The 23,591-nt window shown below is 42.5% G+C and overlaps 1 protein-coding gene across 3 annotated transcripts in view; it reads left to right on the forward strand.

Moving 5' to 3' along the window:
* The window catches only part of GRIN2A (glutamate ionotropic receptor NMDA type subunit 2A), a 1,558,104-nt gene that overhangs the window by 1,108,157 nt on the left and 426,356 nt on the right, over positions 1-23,591 (forward strand). For all 3 annotated transcript variants that reach the window (XM_085628306.1, XM_085628307.1, XM_085628308.1), the window contains one exon: positions 2,615-2,740. In XM_085628306.1, coding sequence (XP_085484432.1) covers positions 2,615-2,740 — 126 coding nt within the window. The remainder of the gene's footprint in view (positions 1-2,614; positions 2,741-23,591) is intronic.

The following is a 23,591-nucleotide window of genomic DNA, read 5'->3' on the forward strand; positions in this document are numbered from 1 at the left end:
AACTGAGATCACAGTTTCAAAGAAATCTTGCTGGTGTGACAGAAACCACCATAAATAAATCAAATGAAGGCAATCATAAAATTAAAAAAAGAGATATAGAAAAAATGCCTCCATGATAACATTGTACTTCAGTTATTAATTTCTAATCAGCATCAACCTACAAATACATCTTCAACAGTCATTTTCACTCAAAAGCACGTATGCCACAAGTTGTTCTGCACACTGACTCCTATGAGTGTGTCTAAATGTTTTTTTAAATAAAATGTCCTAATATTTACTATTAAATTTAGACCCAGAAGTATGCAAAATCGGTAAAATAACTTAGTGTAAACTGCATAAGAGCGTTTAATTTAGAAGGCACAAATTCAAGCAAATAAACGAGAAATGGGTAAAAGAACATCAGATAAGGAAATTTGGAAAACCTCGAAACAGAAATTAATGAGGCTCAATGTTATACGAATAAGAGATATAATGAATCAATTATATACATTCACATATGTATCCGAGAATTTATGTTAATATGCCCCTTTTCTATTATGCACAAATATGAAATTCCAGCAGATGGCGTTGCAAGAATAGGGGGCTGGGCAACATTTGAGAATCAATTTGTGATATTCACAATTACTGCCATCTGAAGTCCAGAGCAGAAAAATGTTTTAAAAAACTTGCATACTCATATTGTAGATATCATTTTTACCTATAACTTTGCCACATTCAATCAACCTTGTTATCCTGTTATATATGGTTTGGTATGTGTTTTACTATTTTGAGTTAGCAAATTATTGAGAAAACAATGTGAACATATGATTTTTTTTAAAAGACTTGGAATGCTAAAAGAAGAGTCTGTATTATGGCCAGTAACATTCTACAACTCAATCATCAAAATGTTGATATGTACAGGCTTATACTGTAATGTTTAACTAAAGAATTGTTTGACTAATATCAGGTTGTATGTCGCAATATAAAATGACGAGGTATCAATCTGCAACAATATCGAGTGCCTGCTATTGACAAGCAACGAATCATCAAGCAAATTATTTAAATTATTTAGAGCTAAGTGCAAATTTACTATTCTTCATTTCACATCCACCTATGTCAAATATATGTATTTCATCAAGGTATATGAATGTGGAGTTTACCAGAAAGACAAACAAACTGGTCACAAAAAGTGGTTGCAAATTGTGCACCTGTTTTGTGCAACAAGTCTTTAATTTTGCAATGTAACCTCTGCACTAATGGGCCATATTGAAAAATCTTCAGTCACAGAGGGTCACAGAATATTAATTTATTTATCTATTTAAAATTCTTCTCTTGATGCATAGAGCGCGTCATCTGTCTGGGCCTGGCTACTTGTCCTCCAGGATTTCCCACTGTAACCTGCAGTGAAACCTGCATTCCGCAAATTACTTCCTGGCCATGGTTCCTATGGTCCATTTTGCTAAAGCTGGAGGGTGGTCCTTCTCCTGTCTGGGGCCGGTGCACTGGAACAAACTCCCCTTAGAACTTCGCTAAACAGAAAATAAAGGATCTCTTAGGAAAAAGCTCAAAACCTGGCTTTTTGCTGAGTAGCCTATACTCTTTTCTTTCCTTTCCCTTACACACCATACAGCACCGGGACACTCATTTGAGTAGCCGTTTACTCAACAAATCCCTATTCCTCATCATAATAATCCTCGTCATTAGGCAGACCTCCCTAATACATTTTAATTGGGCATCTCACTTTTGCAGCAGTCTGTGTTTGGCTTCAAACACAAGTATGGCTGACTCTCACATTATGCAGACTGCCATCAATGGATTTGAAATCCCAAAGCAGGAAACATATTTTTTAAAGTAGCCTGTGGTACCATTGCTGCTTTTAAAGAAGCATGGCAGTGGTCCCTTCTGGGTCATCTTTGTTAATCAGTTGCCACCTCCTTTGAGGAGTCAGCCACTTTCTTAGTAGTTTCTCACGACGACTGTGGTGGCAACCCATTGATGTACACCACTCCGAAACACAATTAGATAGGGCCTCCTCCTTCAAGCCGCTACCTAATTGTGATTATGAATGGGTTGGTAAATCCATTTTTCAAGTTGGAAAAGCTTTTCTGATACGCTATTCGACAATGTCCAATAGTACATCATAAACTACGTTGTATAAAGCCATCGTGCAGTCGCACACCTCGCAATTTTGCAACTCACATGGCTTGTGACCGCAAAATGCCTTTGTACAGCTGGCTGTAAGAGTGGTAATCTGTGCTAACCTAGATATTGTTGCAAGTTGATATTCAATACTCAGTATTTTGGCTGCACTCCAATATATTGCTGGTTAAGTGTACAGAAATGATCAAACTGATTAATTGGTTTATCCCAAATTAGGTGGTTTGCATGCACTGGAACCAGTATATAATGTAGCATCTCCTGATTGCTTGTAATCTATGGGGAGTCAGACTTTTTCCTCCATGGCCCAAGGATGTGGTTGAAGTATCTTACTGGCTTGTACCATTTTGATGACATGCAGTTTCTCAACATTTCACTGCTGACAGTTATCCTTGCACTAACTATTAGAATTGTCGTTGTGCTGTGACTGGTTAATGACCTGTGTTTTTGTTTCTTTTCTGTCTCCGTTCTGCTGCAGAACCTTTTAGTGCTTCTGTCTGGGTGATGATGTTTGTGATGCTTCTCATTGTGTCCGCCATGGCTGTGTTTATATTTGAGTACTTTAGTCCTGTAGGATATAACAGGAACTTAGCACAGGGCAAAGGTAAGCACATTTTTTTTTACCAACATAAAGGGATAATTATCTTTATCCCCTGCCTGTAAAATTAAAAAGTGTGCAAAATATGTTCTATATGTGTAAATGTTACGTTCTTACAACTGTGTATGCATTCCCGTGCTATGTAGTACGGTGGATGTAAATAGAAACAAAATACAGAAAATATTCTTCTACCACTAAATGTGTCTAGCGAATTTGTAAATTTTCAAAGATACTCTTTAAAATGTCAAAATGTGAATTATTATTTTTAAACATGTGATTCTTAGGCGCTTCTTTGTGTCTCTGGTGGGAGCCTGGTGTTGTGCAGTGCATTTTCTTAACATGTGCCGCTTTGCATTGAATGACGTATGATAAACAGCTGTAGGCTGTGAATGTGGTGATTTTTTGAGAGTCCTGTCATAAAATAAAATTGTATATTTACAGACATACTACTACGCATGGATGTAAAGGTTTGTCTTCTGACGGGCACACATTTACATACATGCTGCTTGGAATGTCATGTGACATCTGCTTTTTCCTGATAACTCACTAAACACAGAAGTGCTACAATCAACAAACTGCTTAACCCGTTAGAAGGACGAGGAAGTAGTGTCCTTCACTAACCCTCCAATGGGAAGACTATAAAGTAAAACAAAGGGGGCCACAAGGGGACAGGAAAGACATTACTTGTCTTAATACCTCCCTCACACACTTTGCAGTGTCATGCTTCATGCATCAGACGTCCAGGCGCAGACCAACACACTGGATGGAGTGCGATTTTTTTGTATGTATAAACAATAGTGGTGAGGGTAGAAAAACGTGAAGGAACAAAACACACAAAAAAACACAAAAAGGGACCAAATAGTGCAGATAAATAAAATGAAAACTACCAAAAGGGGAAACAACAGTCTCCCTTTATTCATGTAACCCCTTGGTAGGATTAAAACCTGAAAGGTGGGATATTCAGGTGAGGTGAAGGCCTCTATATCCCTACTGCCGATACCAACATGTTTCTGCCAGTGCTGCATGCCCAGCCAGGTCACTCTGGCATTCGTCAGAGTATGGATCCCTAGTTTTTTTTGGTCTTCACCCCTACACAGGTATTTTACCTCACTTAAAAAAGACGGAAATTTCCAATTTTCTCGCTCTCCGGTAATTTCCGAGAGGAATCCTTTTTAAGAGTTCACAAGTACTGCTCTGAACACGGGACCTTTGTGGGAACGTGGTCTTGTAGTCAGACTTACTCCAAAGAATCACCAATGGCCGTTTCCACACGCAGGTCCACCGCCGATCTGCTGTTTCCTCACTGGAGAGTTATTGACAGGCTATAACTCTGCATTTCTACAGCCCCACAGAGTTACTTCTTCCTTTCCATCTCGCAAGGGGGGTTACTCATGCTCTTTGGAGAAGTAAATTACTCAAAGTTACCAGGATGGGAAGAGGTTGGAAAGGAGTTTGTAAATGCCAAGAAACTCACAATTATGGTTGGCATTGACAAATAGCTAAAGCAAACCACGTTGTGAACCTCCCACTCGCAGCCACACATGTGGGCTCCCTACTGCTTTGTGGTATGAAATTGTACAGTAGTAAAACCATCTACTCCTGACTGGTATCCTTTTGTGCATAACTCGGGCATTTTTGGCTCTACCCAAAAGTTTACGGCCTTAAACAGATTTAGTGTGTGAAATCCCAGCTGAAATTAAATCAACGTCTCAATGTTGCCCATTAGTGACTATTATTGTATTAAGACTTGATGAAGCATTTTTCTAAACTTTAATATTAAAAGTCAAAGAAAGGCTAAATTTAGCAAGCATTGGTAATGCATCGGTTTCACCTATGTTATGAATAATAAGCTGTTTTTATAAAAAATGAATGAGGGAGAAAGAAAACAGCAAGTTTGTTTTAGTAGCTGGTGTTAGACCTTGCTTTGTCCCTCCCTTAGGCAAGATTGTATTCAGATTAAATATGTTTATTTAGAAATATTTCATATTCATCAAGACAAAAATGATATTTGGACGCTTCCCTGTAGAGTGGTATTACAAGTCCTTGTCTGCAGGATTGATTGTGCCGAGCCTGGTAGACAGAATGGGCAGAGAGGCAAATTAATAACATATATTATTTTATAGGTGGATGACTCGAGAGCTGGGATCCTGGTTTGAGACTTAATAGCGCAATATCCTGTGATTCTGGGCAAATCATTTAATCTCTTGGGGTGATAAGTTACACTATATAAATGTGCTGGACGGAAGGGCAGAAGGAGTAAAAAAATAGTTCCAGCAAAGTTGATGTTAACAGTTTTTCGACTACGGGAAACTGATTAGAGAAGCAGACAAGTAACAAACATTTGTAAATGCAGGGAAATATGCTACAGCCAATAGAAATGGAGGAAACATACATGGCAAGTACATGAACAAAGAAAAAGCCAGTACAGAAAGGGAGCAGGATGTTAGCCCCTTTTAAGATTTATATTAAAAACAATAAAGGCAAAACCAATAAAGGAATAGTGTGTGACCATCTACACTTGAGCTATTCGATGACATGAGGGTAACATTTTTAGAGATTGATACAGATACTTGCATATTTTCCACAGGTACAGTAGAATTTACTATCCAGGGCACTACTACATATTGGGCGGTAGCTGGGGATCAGACTACTAGGCCTAGAGCAACTGATTCCAACCATTTTCTCCACACCATTTACCCGCCATCACCAGTTTCTGAGCCCGCTGCGTGTTTAACCCGACACACACAGAAATAGCAGGTCCATCACTGAGTGCTGGTCCTGATTTTGTGCCCTTTTCAAACATATTTTACATCTGCTTTCATCAGGTGGAAAACATGCATAGAAATACTTTGTTTTGGCATGTTCCATCACCTGGTAAAACTAAGATTCATGCAAGGATGCCTACATACATCCAAGGGTACTTTTGTGCCTCATAAAGGATGCATATTTCCACTTCCATGTGGAACTAAACCGGATTTCTACTGGCTGAACAGAATTGTGAGAATTCATTGGAATAGAACAGATACAGTTCCACTTCAGAATAATCAACGCTCAGTTAAGGTTGGCAACAAAAGACCTGTTGGTATGGCCTTCATGGTTGGGAAACAAACTGTAAAACAAATTTAAGAAATATTGTGGAATATCACAACTCAACCAAATCTGATCATCTTGGCAGTATATCAAGTAAGAATGATGCATGTAGTAAACGTATCTTTTAAATAGCATTTGCCCTGGTTCGACATTTAAGCAATCCAAGAATTCTATGAACCATCAGATTGAGTGTCAGGCTGGTAAGTAAATAGCAGACTAAAAACAGTAGATAGAAGAATATGAATACTAGATTTCATTTGTGGAATACTGAAAAATCTGTGGAGTGTCAAAATGAGTCTGTTTGGGATACTACAGATTTTCCAGATCCTAAGCAGAGCCTGGTGCAAGGAAAATCATGATTTTGTGAAATACATTAATTGTAATGTGATGCTGAAGTTCTTCATTGTTCACAAAAACAGCAACGTCCAAACAGTCTTTTGGAAATTATTCCAGTATTCTAGAACATGCATAAAACTCTAGAACTGACTGGCAGCTTCTTTCTTTTCCTCCTGTGAATATTTTGAATAAACCAGACAAAGCTGAAATCGGAAACAATCTTCAACCATCGTTTTTCCACTTCTCATTCCCTCCTTTTTCCTGAGCTAAAGAGTTAAAACAAAATCTCCATACTCACTAAAACTTAACCTGTCAAGGAAATAAAGAAAGAAATTGCATTATAGGGTGGGTAAAATCATTGGAGAGAAAGTATTAGCCTCTGTGTCTTTAATAAAATCCAGATTTTCCATCCACCAGGCTATAGAGTATCTGCCTTTTCTCACAAGGCACAGAGGCAAATATTATGCATGGTTAACGCTTTACCATAACATTTACCACATTGACTTAAAGTAAAACCTCTTAAAGGTTGAAACCATAAAACGGTCATCAGATCTTACATTATCATTTCATCATCCCCCTACTGTAAAATCCTTTGAGGTCATAGTGTCAAACACTGAGACATCCACTGTGGCTTCCTATAGAGCCTCCTTTCACCATCCTGCTAGAGTTGGGATTAAACTGGTCGATGTAGCCTCTTAAAATAAATCTTTGTAAACCACTTGTCCTCCGCTCAAACGTTTCAAAACATTTCACCTCACACAACCAATTGTAGCCCCTAAGGTAAGGATAAAACATACTTGGGGACATAGCATTTGCCCTCTTCCTCAAATAGAAACATACTCCTTTTGATTGAGAACACCTTTCCTTAACTACCAAGGCTTTTATGTTTGATACTGTCCTATATGAGATCAAGCACAACAGGATAGCCAACTTCATTGACAAACTATGCAAAGCAAGTGCCACATTGTCTCTTCAAGTTTGTAACAACAAAATACCTTTATTCATCAGAATAATGCTTAACTACTGGTGGCACCTCCAACCTCACACTCCTGACCAATCGTGGCCAATGCATTCTAAACTTTGGCCCACAGAAATTGGAGATGTGTACAAATTAACCGTACTGGTAGATAGGTCTCCATGAAATTGCTTTGTGAGGAAATTCATCACATGCACTATAGATGCCAAAAGAGGATCCAAATTCCTTACAAAATACCAGCAAACCCATTTAGTGTCAACCTAAGGGCCTTTGCTGTTTCATGTGCTCAAGAACCTCTGATGAGTTTCAAAGCCTCCCCTGATAGTCTAAGCACTTGAAACACTCTCCTCAAATCCTCTACACCATCACCTGTATATCATATTACAGCACAATGCAACGGTACTCCCCTTGCATGTTTGTCCGAAATGCAGAAAACACTGGCAACAGAACCAGCTCCTCTATCAATATCATCATAGAAAACCATGACTGAGACCCCCAGAAAGAAGTCACCATCCCTAACTCCGCTCTCTCCCCTAACTTTCAGAAAAAAAACAAGGGACAATTGCAAATGGTGGAACTGAATAGGGCTTCGCACTAGATTTGGGCAAATATGCCCTCCCTCCTCAGCCTTCAAACTCAGTCTCCAACTCTAAAATGCTGGAATATAAGCATTCAACTGGTTTATAAATAAATCAATTTTTCCACACGTCTCCTGGAACCTCTGGAAAATTCCTCTGTTCAACATCCATTTGCTTGAATTGTAGAAATTCCTTGAATTCCAATCACCCAAAACATTACTAATTCTTGGAATGTGCTACACGTCAGCAAAATCCCCCTGTCCTGGCAATAATGTGAAGATTCTGTGGCTATCTCTGCCAAACCTATTGAATGAGGGGTTCCCAATTTATATCACCACCCTTACCGCAGAAAATATTATTCCTCTGTAACATAATGCAACATTTCACCTGATCCTTTGCTAAACTCTTCACTGTAAAAGATCCAGCTACTGGCTCCAAACAGTATGTAGCCTCTTTTCTGTCATCGACCATTTCCCTCCAGTATACACCTCTGTGCATCTTGCACCTCAACTATTCAAGTTGGCTTCTGATTAGGTAGCTATTTTCTTGTACCAACAATTGCCTCTCTTTTTCTCCATCTTGAAATGCTGTTAAACTAACCAATCTTTAAGGGCCATATTATCAAGGAACGGCGATAACATTATCGCCGCTTTAGAGGCAGGAAACCACCGCTAAAGCGGCGATAATGGGCTTGATAATATGCCTTTGTGAATTCCCATAGAAGCCCAGGTTCACACCAGAACCTGGGATTTTATGGGAATTCTCTGCGGCATATTATCAAGCCCATTATCGCCGCTTTAGCTGCAGTTTTCTGCCGCTGAACCGGCAATAATTTTAACGTGGTCCTTGATAATATGCCCCTAAGTTCCCTCATATGCATCACTGATCTCATACAGTTGTCTTTTTCTGCCAAAATATGCTTAAAATATGTTTTGTAAGCACTTCAACCTGCTCCATTCTCCTTTACTTCAAGAATGCCTGAACCACTTGACCCACCAACTCAACATAACATCCAATGAATTCATTATTAGACCTTAGTTCCTTTTATTGCACTGTTGACTATATATTAGAACATTGGAATGTTGGAAGCTCCATTGAAAACAATGGAGTGCTCCGGGCTCATAATGGCTGGTATAAGCCCGGAGCTCCAACATTCCAATGTGTCTTTGTTCACATCTCTGGCTGTGAACAAAGGCTTCAGGGAGCCGGAGGGGATTTCAATCCCCTCGCGCTCCCTGAAGACTTTATTTGTTAGAACATTCTGCCCTCTAGTGGCAGAATGTTCTAATAGCCTTATAGCCCTTCGTAGCAGGGCTATACCGGCAATTAAAGTCCCGCTGCTTTGTTAAAGTCCCTCGCCTTCGGCTCGGGCCTTTAACGCTGCAGCGGGCCTTTAATAGCCGGTATAGCCCGCTACGGCGGGCTATAAGGCTATAATCTTATATGATAACCTCATAATTTCTTAACCTTCTAAGCTTATCTCTCTCTAAGATTCGGCAAACGTTCAAGTCTGCCACTCAGTTTTATAGGTATAGACATATGGGGGTATATTTACTAACATTTCACGCAACACATTGCAGCAAGCAAAGTTGCTGCGGTGTGTGAAACAGAGAGAGTAGAAATCCACCACATCTACTAAGATATGGTGCACTCCTGCACGCTCCTTGTGCTGGTGCACTTGAGGGTACTTGCGCCAATGCTAGTACCCTCAAGTGCACCCATGCACTATGCTGCAGGAGTGCCTGAGTTATGAGCAGATTGTTTTTTGTCCAAGAAGGGGTACCTTCCAACACAACAATCCTTACAGGCACTTTCAATTTTCTACGTAGAAAAAGGAAGTAACGAGGAAAAAATAAAGGTTTTTCTTCTCATTATGCCTGGGTCTGGGAGATGACCACTTTGACTCAATCCCATGTTTACTGGCCTTAGTAAATCTGAGATTACATCCATATCAATGAGTGGGTGCATGGGGATGCCCATGCTTCAACCATGGAACTCCTCTCTTACTTAAAGTAATGCAAGGCAGTGCTATGCTCTGTGTTGCGTTACTTTGTATTTACTAAACCACACAAAGACCTACAAAGTGGATTTACATGGCTTTGTGAATACCAGAAAAGGATTTGCGTTCCCTTGTGACGACTTGAATCACGCAAGGGCAATGTAAGACCTTAATATATCTGGCCCTGTTCTCTTTCTAAGCATACTTGTCACTGCTGTGGTTCAACTCTCCCCTCTTGCACTTTAGGCTTTATTTCTTTGTGGAAAGTGTCCTTGGTTTCATTAGTGATTCCCATAAGGTTTGTATCCAAGCATAAATACTTTGGCTTAGTCTAGGAAATCAACCCTACCTTCTCCAAGCCAGGTTAACAAACTTCACATTAAATAACCTCCTAATATCTCTGTGCCTTCTAGAGATAATTAAAAGTGCACACTTACATTGATATCTCTTAATACATTTCTTTCCAAACAACATGATATGTGTTGACGCACTACCCCTATTACTGGCACATTGCACTAATTTTGGATCCGTTTTTATCAGTACACTGACTCTTCCTCCTCACCACGCTAATGGCTTCATTAGTGTTGCCCAACAGCCAATCCACCCTCTGCACCTATGGGTGTAATTCCTCAACCATGACATGTTCTATTTAGATATGCTTGTTCTGACATCTCAAGAATACTGGCCAAATACATTCAACAATCTGCCCTGGCAACTCTCTAAACCCCTATCCAAACCCTTTCTATAGTCTTTGCCAGACCTATTCAGGGATATCAACACCTTTGTATCCAATTGTGGAGTTGCAGACACCTTTCTTGGTTAGGTTAGTCTTCTTCTTTTAAACCTTTAATTTTTACATAACCTCTTAAGACATTTCACTCTGAATCCAGAACCTTGACCTTCTGCAGCATGCTGAGCTGGTGTCCACTGTGGATATAATGGATGATGAACCAGCTCACTCAAATCCTTAAGGTCTTCGTCAGTGTTTCTCTATTTTTTTTTTGTTGGTTTAATATCTTTCACTTTTGAACCTGTTGTGGATTTTTCTTTTGTTGATCCAACATCGACTTTCGATATGTTTGCTGCTCTTCTGAGTCGTTTTTTGCCTTCTCCTGTCATCTCAGCCAATTGCACTTCTGAATCCTCATCTGACAAATATCTCTCATCCTGAAGATTTCCATGGTGTCCTCTCCTACTGATTTTACCTAAAAAAATCCTCAATGGTGAAATAAATGTGTCCACATAATCATGCACTTGTTTGCCTAATTAGACAGCCATCACTTTAACGGCTACATCATCATGAAGCAATAGTTGTTCATCCACTTCACCTTACCTGGCGCAATCATACTTCCCAACCTACATAATCTCCTACTGTCCCTCACTAAAAGTCAGCCCCAATTTCTATTGTTTACAACCACTACCTGAAGAAACTGTCATATAGTCAAGTCTTCACCACTAAACAGCTGACTAATGGTTGTGTCTTCTGACAGGATCTCCAATCTCTGCACCCCAAAATATGAACATTCTCCTATTCCGTGCAAACAATTTGCTACATCCCAACTGTCCACAATGGCTGCCTCGCACTTAGGAATGCCTAGGCATATGGGAGCTCACTGGAGACCAAACACTTTAACCCTCCCGTCACTGACCCATGCTTAGCTTCCTCGCCTTGCTCGGCTTCCCCACCCTGAGCGTTCAGAGTCACCTGTAGGCATACGCTTGCCTGCTCTTCACACACAACTGGTCCATTGTTTTCACACATGCACAGTACATGCCTGCATATCAGCTTCAAAACCACTGACTGACTGATGGGTACTGCTCAGATTAACCTAAGCTAACCAAATCCCTGTTTCAAGCTGTGTGCCTTAACAAGCTGACATGCTAAAACATGTGCCTAATGCTAAAAGATATTTAAAAATAGCATATCTTACCATACTCTTCCTAATAGTAAACATATTTTTAAAAGTACTGTCAATTCTCTTTTAAGGTGTCAGGATATTTATCTAGACATCCGCTCCTCTTTCCACACTTATATCCTAATCTAGAGACACACTCGAACATCCTCAACATCCAACACAATCACTGCACTGTGCTATAAGGTTTGTACCTATCAGTCCATGAACAGAAACTAAATAAGGAAGATGGCTGCTAGTTCCAGGGTTATTGCATGTTCTAGAATGTTGATATGATTTCTACATGAATGTTCTGTCTTTGTTGCTGAGTCTATAGGATCAATAAAGAGAGAAAATAAAATTGCCCTCAGCACTTTGCTGCAATATCGCTGTTTTAATAACATTGTCAGACACATGCCTTTTGGCAATGCATGCAGACATTGCACCTTTCGCATATCCCAAGAAGGTCTGCAAGATAGCTGATATCCTAAAGTCCATGATGAACTTAAAAAGCCTAATGGGACCAACAAGTACCATAAACAATGGCAGTGAGATAGTGGTTTGTCTGAAATATGTGCCACAATCCAGAAGTATGTATATGTGACATAAAGTGACACACTGCAGCTTGAAACAGTGATGTGTTCTCAAATATAACACACACTAACTTAGCACACAGGGAGCTCTGCTTAAAACACACCATTCAGAAGACAGCTCTGAAATAGTTGTTGAACCAAATGAGTTAAAAAAAAGTCTTTTGTCCGAGACAGAAATGGTTTACAGGGTTGACTGCTTTTCCATGTCAGGATGTGAATGAATTAGCTTCTACTAATGTGCCTGATGTGGTCTTTGTTAGTCTGAATGTTCAGAGACTTCTCTTGTGAAGAATTAGTTTGCCGTAATAGTTTATTTTCACCAAAGTAGCATTATCTCCCAATATGACTACAGTGCTATATATTAGTTCTAACCAGTTAGTTCCATAGGAAGATGAGTAATGTTTTTACCTTCTTAAAGGACTGATTTAATTTCTGTTTGTGGCATGGGGTGATTTTTCAGACATTGGCAACAGGTCTGCTTCACCGTTTGGAATATCCACCATGTTAGAATTTCTCATCTGTAAGGGGACTTTAGAGGATTTTGTTCCTTTAGGACAATAAAACAATCTCCTGAGACAGTAACTATTATAATGTATCATAATCTAGGAACTATTGGAGACTAAAGCAAGGCAACTGTTGTACAAAAGGATGGATTTTGCCTTTCAGTGGTGTGGCTTTAAAATCCTCTGCTCTTTAATGTTTAACCAGATCATGAGTTGGCAATGGAGAATAAATGACTCTGACTGTGAACACAGTGCTTAATCTGAGCTGGAGCTTTCCGGTGCTGAGCACCGGCACCTAATTGTCAATACCACACTGAGGGCAGTCTGCCACATGGTGGCGCTGCTCATTTGATTTAGAGATGAGCAGTCATGTGATTTAGAGATAAGCAGTATAACAGTTGTTTAGGAAAACAATATACATAAAAAAATTGCTAATACCTGCCTCCCAAGGCATCCCTTTAGCTTTGGGGACCCGGAACTGGATCTGAACTGTCTCATTTACATGCGAGAGAGATGGTTAGTAGTTGTTTTGGCAGCGATGACAAGGGCAATGTGTGGTGCAAGCTGCGGTGGCCTTCTGGTCAGAGCCCTGGCACTTAATATTTTACAAATTAAGCCCTGTGAACAAATCTTATCTCCCTGTAGAGAACCGCTATAATACCTACCCCATCTTTGGTTTATGTGTCTGCTCCAAATGATTGGTCCAAAACTAGGAAAGGTGAGTTTGTGATTTTGCTTCTAAGGACCGTGAAACATAAATATGGTGAAGTCAGTCTGCTTTGGTTGCTCGAGGAACAGATCTCCTGGAAGCTGCTTTCTTTGATATGGTCATGTGAATAAAGTGTGGTAGTGACCCTTGGAGGATTTACAATTGACTGAAAGCACTAAGAATACTGAACAGACGTCTGTGAGTTGAGACGGAAAAACATTTTGCTTCAAGCTGATAGGTCCTGATGACGGATTAATTTAGTATTGCTTGAAATTTTAGAAGGCTGCACAACAAAGGAAATATGGGGGTACTAGAATGTATCCCATTTAGCTAATGAATTGCTGGGTGATCTTTATTGGCCTTGTTCCAGGGGACAGACCCTTTGTAAACATGTCCTAAAGAGGTCCTGAAGATATGTATTTAGATAGGACTAGCTTTACTTTTTTCTTCCTTTTTCAAACCCAATCAAAACCATGCCCATTAAACGCGTCTTGACTCTCTTGGAACTTCTGAAAAACAAAAAAGCTGCATATCGTGGTCAACCACAAAGTCAATCCCATCCGGCAGCTTCCTTATTAGGTATAATCGGGCATTTCATATTTCTGAGGTATCTCTAACTTCCGAAATATGTTGAAATCCTAACATGCCAGCTCAAACTGAGGGGACCTGTATTTCAGAATGTCAGTGCCCTTGCTTGAGTCATCCTTGTTGGGTATATCTCTAGACTTTTGGAGCAAGAGAAAAATGACGTAAGGAGCCTTGCCTGTATGCAGCCATGATATTTGATCTCCCTGAAGATTTCGGAGGGACAACAATTCTTTTAAATTCAAAGACATTTTCCCAGACGTGGTTCATGTGCTTTCCATGCCACCAGAGTCGAGCTATCCTGGCTGATAAGGGGTGATTCCCCAAAACTGGTCCCAGGAGGCTTGCTTCTGGTCCTGGGAGGACCTGGCCTGGCAGGTCCTCCCAGGTCTCCTCTTTGCATAAGTTTACACGATGGTCCCTCTGGAACTTTTGTGATCAATATTTGTTCTTAAGAGTGGAGGGTAGTGCTCACATGGTACTAATCCTAGTTTGTACTGAGCTGCATGCACTGCCAGGCCAGGCAATAATGAGTGCCTAAGTCCCTTTTAACTCTCTGATGAACACTTATAAACATGTTCTGGATGGGTGTCCAGGCTATTCATTTTCACTTTCACATAAGCTTAGATTCTCTTATTAATCTTTCTTACTTTTTCCAACATGCAATTTGCATTATTTCGATATAATTTGGTGGGGGCATTTAAGTACACTATTTCTTTAGTTTATCTTGATTTGTTAAACCTAAAACCTTTGCATAATGTTGTCTTTGGTTTGCACACTGAGGCTTGCGTACTGCTCAAGCTCATGCGCATATTTACAAGCCACTTGCGAAGCCATAGCATCAACTTTTGTGATGCACTAGCGGTGCTCTCTGCTGCCCCCATATTTAAAGGGACACATAAAGCCACCCTGTGTGGCTTTTCGTGTCTTTGTAAATACGGCTCCATTTCATGCAGCATTTTGTGTGAAAGGGGCGTGCCATGGGTTTTGCTGTGGGTGTTCCCACCCAACACCCATGGTTTCTGCCGCATGCCCAGATTTACAACCTTTCATAAACCTGGGAATGCGTCCGATTGCTGCGCCTTCACAGGGGAGGCGTAGGTAGGCGCAATAAAAAGAAATGTTTTAATTCCTCCTCGTTTTTTCCTCTTTCTATGCGCCCTGCATTCTGCAGGACACATAAAAAGAGGAAATCAACTCTTGTGATTGTTTTTGTGCAGGAAGGTGTCTCTTCCGATACAAAAACAATCTCCCCTGATATGCAGACACCCTTGCACCATGATGCAAGGGTGCCTGCTTTGGCGCATGACATCCAATTGTGTGCCAGTGCAGGGGAAAGTACAAGAATGCAACATATTATTGTAAATATGTTACATCCCTGTGCTTTGAAAGTGACTCAGTGCGGCGCAGTCAAATGGATTGCAGTGCCACGCAGAGTCAGTTTCTTGTAGGCCTGAAATTTCTACTTATGCTGGTCTAATTTAGGCTGTGTGGAAGCCCTGCCATACTTCACGACTGTGCAGACTTAAACAAAACGATTTGTGGTAAAAATTAAACATAAGCCGAACGACCAAAGTGAACTTTATTTCCCAATGATAGATGAGGCTTGTGGACTGACTGGCCGAATGCTGAGCCAGAACTACAGGCCGTTCACTACAGTTTGCCTAGCTGAAAGCAATCTATGTTCCGGGACGAACAGCCATGGGCCTCATTTACAATATTTTGACGCACAGCAGTGCAGCAAGCCTTCCTGCTGCGCTGCTCTGCATCAAAAGAAAAGGGCAGGAATGCGCTGTATCTACAAGGTAGGGCACATTCCTGTCCTTTTCCCCTGTGCTGACGCACAATGGGCTGCCATGCTCCAACGCAGGCAGGCCTTGCGCCATGGTTCAAGGGTGTCTGCATTGTAGGGGGGATTGTTTTTGTGCAGAAAGTGATACCTTTCTGCACAAAAATAATCATGAGAGGTGTTGTCCTCTTTCTAAGTGTGCTGAAAATACTGGACGCATTGAAAAGGAAAAACAAGGAGAAATAAAGGTATTTCTCCTCGTTGCACCTCCCTTATGCCTCTCTGGGGAGGAGTAGGAATCTGACGCATTCCCATGTTTACAAAACCTTGGAAATCTGAGAATGCGTCAGGTTCCATGAATGTTGTATGGGAACCCCCACAGCAACACCCATGGAATGCCCATTTAATGCACAATACTGCGTGAAAGGGGACCATATTTACAAGTACATGAAAAGCCGCGCAGAATCGGTTTTCATGGCCTTGTAAATTTGGGCCAGCACACTGTGCCAGTGGAGCTCTCGTGGCGCAAGGGACCTCTTAAATGAGGCCCAAAGCATTCAGTAAACTGAGAGTCTTAACCGATAAGGGCTGGTCTGCAAAGCAATCAGAGTGGACAGGAATGAAAAAGGCGGGAAGGGTCTGCTCTGTATGGCCTGGAGTACAGAGGAGGATGTGTTCTTGATGTTCATGCAATTTTGCACTTCAGGGTTTTAACAATATTTTCTTTTACAGAATGCAGATGTGCATTTTGGGCCAAATGAGGAATCTGCAGAGGTTAATTTGTGGATTCACAAATCATACTTGTTTAAGATTCCTTGGTCCAGATTCAAGGCAGCCAGCCTATTATTTGTACTCTGTTTGTGCTTAGCACATTCTTGAAGAAATAGAAAATGAGCAATATATCAAATTAATGTCATTCCAGGAAAAATGCAGTCCCTTCTCTCCTTCCTGTAGTGCTTACACTACCAATTTTTGATATTAAGGATAGCCTGCGATAAACATTCTACAACACTAATTATTTGCTGGTGTTGTTATGTAATGAAGGGCTCCTGGTTTGAGGATTGGGATTGTACAGCTATGATTTGGTGTCACTATATAAAACAGATGATGCTGCATTATGTGGAAAGAATGCACTTTCTTTGAAAATTCCTTATTTAGGGCAATTGATTTTTAATTTAAAGCTTCCTGTTGTAAAATGATCAATGTAGCCAATGAAGACGCATTAATCTAAAGCTCTGACGCACATAGGTTTGCGCAGTCCTAATAAAATGCTGTTGCAGCATTTTGTAGCATGTATTATGTATTAGGTACACAGTAATAAACCTTTTGAAAGTGTTAGGAAAATATTGTCTTTTAACAAAGTCACTGGTACACAACAAAGTAGTATGTAACTTCAGAAAATACAAGGCTATAAGTAATAATAGACTGAGCTCCTTTATGCACCATCATTGACTTCAATTTCATCCATTTTCATAGTGCCACCATTACAAACAGAATTCAGAAAATCCAGTCTTTCACCACAAACTCCATAGTATACATTTTACACATCACATCCTAAATGTTACGTACATGCAATTAAATTCTTAGTGTGAAACAAACCGTAGCTGCCGCATTCAGATGTCACATAATTCCATTGTGATCCGATTGAAGTGTGCAAATGGTTCAATGGTAGGATGAAACCGCCCAGAAAAACAGATTACATTAGCAGTGACATCAACAGGGAGATCAGTGATGATGTTAACACATCAAAAGGGTTAGATGGAATCTCAGATGTGATGTGCATACAAAATTTACATGCCCTGGCTCAAGATCCTCTGTTAGCAACTTGTGGATAAATGGCAAGCACAGTGGATAAGTAAGGCCGTGGTTACCTGAGTGGTTGATTTAGAGAGTGAATGTTGTTGACATGAGAGTCAGTGGTTGGAAAGGCAAGTGAGTGAGGTAGTGAGATATTAGAAGAGCAGCTGAATGTATGGGTAAGTGTGTTGACCATAGTGAAACTAGAGTGTCAATCAGTTAGAGAATAACTGAGTTTGTGAGTGAGGATCAGAGAGGTGCCTTGATATGACCATTAGGTATTCAGTGCTATATTATGCCTACAAAGTATAAAGACATTTTGTCATGTGCCAAAATCACGCAATATGCCCCAAGTCTGCCATAATACGCCCAAATGTGTTATCTTATCCTTGTTACACCAGCACAGTTCCATAGTTCAATGGAGTGTCATCCGATGATCCATTAGTGCCAAATGATGTGCCAAAGGACTGCCATAAATTTTCTATAAAGAGTCATAAAGAGACTTAACACTGCATGGCCCATATATGGCGTCCTACTCTCTAGAAATGTTGTCCCTTGCCCAGTAGCCAAGCCATATCTCCAAAAGTGTGAACATAGACCCAGCTGCTGGGGGCATGGTGCGAGCAGCCAAGATGGCGGACGCATCTTAACGACACACCCCAGACCTCGACTGCTATCCGGTTATATTCTGCGTCCGGGGCCCACTATCGAGTGCCAAAACTAGGTCCTTGCACTGCCCGTATTGCAGGGGGAAGCCCGATCATATATGATACTTAGCTGGGAGCGTTGGGCCCACTCAAAGCTACAAAGATTGCACCGCCTGACAATGTGGAATAGGGCCGCTCCCTGGCTGAAAAATCAGACAGACCTCCCATGCAGGGCACAAACAGCCTGCGGTGGCATGGGACTACAGACCTGGAGAGGTACCAGCATTTCTGGTATCTGCCTCGAGGAGTATCGGCTGGTGCTCCGTTGGGCCTTCAGACTGGCCATAGAGCTTGGAGAGTGTGGGTACCGCTCGTGGCCTTCTGGCTGAGATGAGGGCCCTGATATCGGCCATTATCTTGTCCTCTGTTTGGGTGCTATGTATTAGAGGTCCCTGAAGGCAGAATCGGACCACCCATGGATGCGGCAGGGCCCTGTGAGCCCGAACACTCAGCAGAGACAGAGACTCCTCCCCGGCTTGACCTTAGGCCCTAGGTGTCGGAAAAAACCCACGCCCGAGGCCCTGGATGCATTGGGTGCAAAAAGAACAAATGATGAACGAAATGCTGAACAACATCAAACACTCAACCTCAGTGCACAGATCTGGGCCAAAATCCATTGGTTTTTTGCTCACCACGCCATTCCAATTTGGACCCAGACATATGCAAATCTGTCTTGACCCTGCTTCTCATTGGAACAGTCCAGCCCAAACTGCCAGGCCAGGTCCTCCCAGGACCAGAAGCAAGCCTCCTGGGACCAGTTTTGGGGAATCACCCCTTATCAGCCAGGATAGCTTGACTCTGGTGGCATGGAAAGCACAGGAACCACGTCTGGGTATACCCATCCCACTTTGGGTGACAAATCCAAAAGTAACAAATCATGGACGGAATGCTAAATAATGTCAAACAATCACTCCCAGTATAGATATCTGGGCCTAAATCCATAGTTTTTTTTCTGGCCAGGCCATTCCAGTTTGGACCTAGCCATATGCAAATCAGTCTCGACCTTGCCCCCCATGGGAACAGTCCAGTCTGAACTGCCAGGCCAGGTTCTCCATGGACAGGAAACAAGCCTCCTGGGACTGGTTTCGGGGTAACACCCCTCATCAGCCAGGATAGCTTGACTCCAGTGCACGGAATGCATTGGGGGCATGGCCTGACGCAACAAGGCATCTTGCCCAGGACTATACAACACTTCCAGTGGAGGGCAGATGGAGACCTCTCCACTAACAGGCTGTTGAAGAGAATGTAATTATTGCCCTTCAGTAGGGCTTTATTGGATTTGATGGACTCCCACCAGCCACTCATGCAGCCTCTATTGGAGCTTCAAGGTAAGCAGGCTGGGAGGTCAATGCCTGCTGCCCCCTCCTGGGAATCTTGGGGCCCACTTAAAATGGGCCCAGCTGTTGTGCGCAGCCTCAGAGTAGTGCGGTGGCTAGAGGCCCCCCCAAAATGCTTTCTTGGCCAGGCCTTTGAGTGCCGTCTCCCCATGGTTGATGAGCTCAATCCCCGGCTGTTTGTGCTGCCTCTTTTGGATATCCAAGGCCAGAGAATCAGTTTCTTTGGCTTACCCCTGGGACATTTGGAGCCAGAGACTGTGCGGAGGTGCGATGGAACTGTTGTGGCTCTGGAGATCTAGTTCTGCTGTGCCTTTCTTACCCCCTTGTCATCGAGGCCATAGGTGGAATTGTTTCACCTTATCGATAGCACAGGTGGGGGCCCAATCAAATATTGACAAGTTTTCTACTTGCCCCTTCAACTCTGCCAGACAACAGATGGCCAGGTTCCCAAATCTGTAGCCACAGATGTGGCTGGGATCCTGCAGGCCATCCAAACCTCTCAATAAGCCCATGAGATGAAGATTTGTTAGGTGGGAACCGATGTTGGCCTCCTCCGCCAAGACCTCTGCAATGTGGCAGAGAGGGCCACTGAAGTGGAAAGCAGAGTGTCCATCCTTGAAGATGGCTCGATGGACATCAAGGCAAATGTGATGGAACTACTATCAACTGTTCATACCCTGGAAGCCAGAGCAGAAGATACTGAAAATAATTTTAGGTGCAGGAACCTGCGGTTTAGTAAGATTCCCAAAAAGGGTTGAAACTCCACACCCCTTCATCAAAAAATGGGTTAAATCATGGGGTGCTCTCATGGTTTGTGGTGGAGCGAGCATACCAGGTTTGGTGCAGAGACCTCCTCCTGAAGTGCTTTAACACCCTGTCATCGACAAAATTCTGAACTTCCATTATCCGAATGTCATCCTGTGACAGGCACGGACCCACAGTAAGCTTCACTTCCAATTGACCTGTGTTATGATCTTCCCCGATTATATAAAGTCCATCCAGAAACAGCACAAATCCTTTGATGCTGTCAAACAGAAGCTTAAGTTGATGTCCCTCTAGTATATACAGCTCCTACCAGCACAGCTAAAGGTAATCCATGGATCTCGCTCTCATTTTTTTGATACTCTGGGAGCGAACGGCAGAGAAATGGGCCCTTAGACAATATGACCTCCCCAGCTTGACAGCCAGAGAGGGCCCTGAGCCATTGCTTCCAACGACTGCCTGGACCCAGAATTGCCACCAAACCATGTCCAGGGAGGAGAAGGGCGGTGTAGATGTTTCGCCGAGTCCACGGACACCGATCCTGGCTGCACCCAGACTGGGAAGGAGATGCTTCCTGCTCCACTGGTGCTTGATGGGGCTTCCGTGACCTTGAGAGCGTACACCTCAGAAGAGGGACAGTCCAGGCAGGGTCCACTCTAAAGACCATATGCTGTTTGTTCCTTGCTACCGGCCTGTTTTGACTAATGTAAAGTAATCTTGGTGAGGAGAACCACCTTGAATACCCTGATATGTGATCCATTTACTTTATTGAGGGATGTTAGGCAACACATGCTTCTAGGGTGTAAGTGTGGGTTGGGGGTTGTTGCTTTTGGGATGTGTTCTTCAGTTTTATGTTCTTTTTGTTGCCTGCTTGTTGGTTAGGATTGCTTCCACACATGCACTTAGCTGCACACCACGATTCCCAATGTGGATCCAACCACAATTTATTGCCCCATCCCCAAATTTGCCCAATGGCTAAATTAAGTCTTATCTCATGGAATGTCAATCAATGGCATTTTAGACCACATCAAAAGCAGGGTACTTAAGCATCACCAACCTGGTATTGGCATAATGGTAAACACTCACTTAATGGGCTGATTGTGTCCCTTCCTATACAGTTCGGTTATGACTGGGATTTTCACTCAGGTTTTAGTAGGTGCTCCAGGGGGCAGTGATTTTAATTCACAAACACTTCCCTCTGGTGGTGACGCAGATCCTCCATGATTCACAAGGCCACTATGTGGGGGTGTGGGACTTTAGAAGGGAAACCACATAACATTGTAAGTGTATGTTCCCTCTCATATGCACAAACTCTCAAAGGGGTCATGGAGGTGATTGCCGCACTACCATTTGGGACATTGCTCTTTGGGTAGGATTTTAATGCCACCCTTAATCCAGACCTGGATGTATCTGTCCCCTCGCCACGCCATCGCACAGGGGTATCCACGGCTTTGACGAGCTGGGTATACTCTCTGGTCCTATCTGATATCTGGTGGGTGTGGCATCCACGGGACAGGGTGTATACTCACACTTCTGCATCTAAAAAAATCCTATCCCACATTGATTATAAATTCCTCCCTGCCACAGGTCTGGCAAGCCCGTCGGTCATTAATATTCTCCCCTTGGGAATTTTGATCACTCTCCCCCGGTGCTTTGGGTAGGGGCCCCAGCACATTTTAAAAGACCCATAAGGCATCTTAACACCTAGTTCCTCAAAGATGATAAGTTCTTCAGCCACTTGCCTGGAAGAGCTACAATAATGCACTGAGATTAAAAAAAGGGACGATATGGGGTTCGGGCACCCGATGGGCAGTGGTCAAGACTACAATTAGAAGGGTGGCCAAAGCTTACCCTAAACATTCAGAGAGCGACAGGTTTCATTGTATAACCGAGGTTCAGTCCAGTATACTGGCATGCGTCTATTCAGAGGGTATATGAGCATGCTGACAAAAGTGGTGAGATTCTGCACTGGCTGGCTACTAGAAGAGCTGGTTTCTTGCTGATCGCTTCCATTGACGACTCATCAGGGAACCTTTTACACACCCCAGAGGTGGTAGCAGGTGTCTTTGCAGATTTTCATAAAAGCCCATAGGCCGATCCCCACCTGTGAACTCACACAACCTCTCTTGCCCTACGTCCCTCATCCCATCCAGGTCCAGCATGCAGATTTTGAATTTCCCACTACCTACAATGAAGTACCTGCTGCAATGTGAGATCTGAACCCATGTAAGACACCTGGCCCTGATAGTTTCCCCCTTAAATATTACTGTGAACTCTGAGATAGTGTTGCTCCACACTTGCTCCAGTTATATAAGGAAGTGGAGAAAAATGGCCCTTCCTACTGGACCTTGACCTGGCAGCTGTTGTGGTCATCCGAAAGTCAGGCCATCAGGTGACAAACCTTTGTCTCATATGCCCTAAATCCTTGATAAATATTAATATCAAAATCTATGCCAAGATCTTGGCAACTAGGCTGCTGCACATCCTGGGCACCTTGGTACACCCAGACCAATGTGGCCTTGCTACTTCAAGAATGCCTTTGACATGGTGGACTGGGTCAACCTCAATTCGGTGTTGCGCTACATGGGTTTTGGTTCAATTTTTCACAACTCAGTAAAATTCTTGCACACAGAATCATCGGCGCAAGTCCTCAATAATGGAGTGGTGTGGCGTGCGTTTCAGACAGGGTACTAGGCAGGGTTTCCCTCTCTTCCCACTCCTCTTCACCCTGGCTGTAGAAGCTCTGGCCAGCATAATTCGAAGTGATGCCCAGATGCGAGGATGGAGTGGAGTAAGACAATGGAAGACAGAGTTGCAATTAATGCATACACCATACATCTGGCCCATGTCAATTGAATATTGTGCGCCTGTTCGAGGAAGCCTCAGGGCTCTGGGTAAACTGTGGCAAATCACTTTTAGTTCCTTTGTGAGGAAAGAATGTTGTGCTCACACGGCAGTCTCTTGTATTCCAAATAGTCCTCTCAGCTTCAAATATCTGGGGGTGCACATAGCAATCTTCCAGGTGATTAAATCGAGTATTAACACCTAGACTACTCTTTCCCTTAACACTCTGCGCTGGGTGAACTCATAGAAATGATGATCCTCTATACAGCACTCAGTAAATGTCACCATTCAGCTTGCGATGGTGGCCTGGGAGAAGTGGACATCCAGTGGTAATACTTGGCATACCAACTCCTAGCTATT

The sequence above is a fragment of the Triturus cristatus genome, chromosome 10 (genome assembly GCF_964204655.1).
Source record: "Triturus cristatus chromosome 10, aTriCri1.1, whole genome shotgun sequence".
Lineage (NCBI taxonomy): Eukaryota > Metazoa > Chordata > Amphibia > Caudata > Salamandridae > Triturus > Triturus cristatus.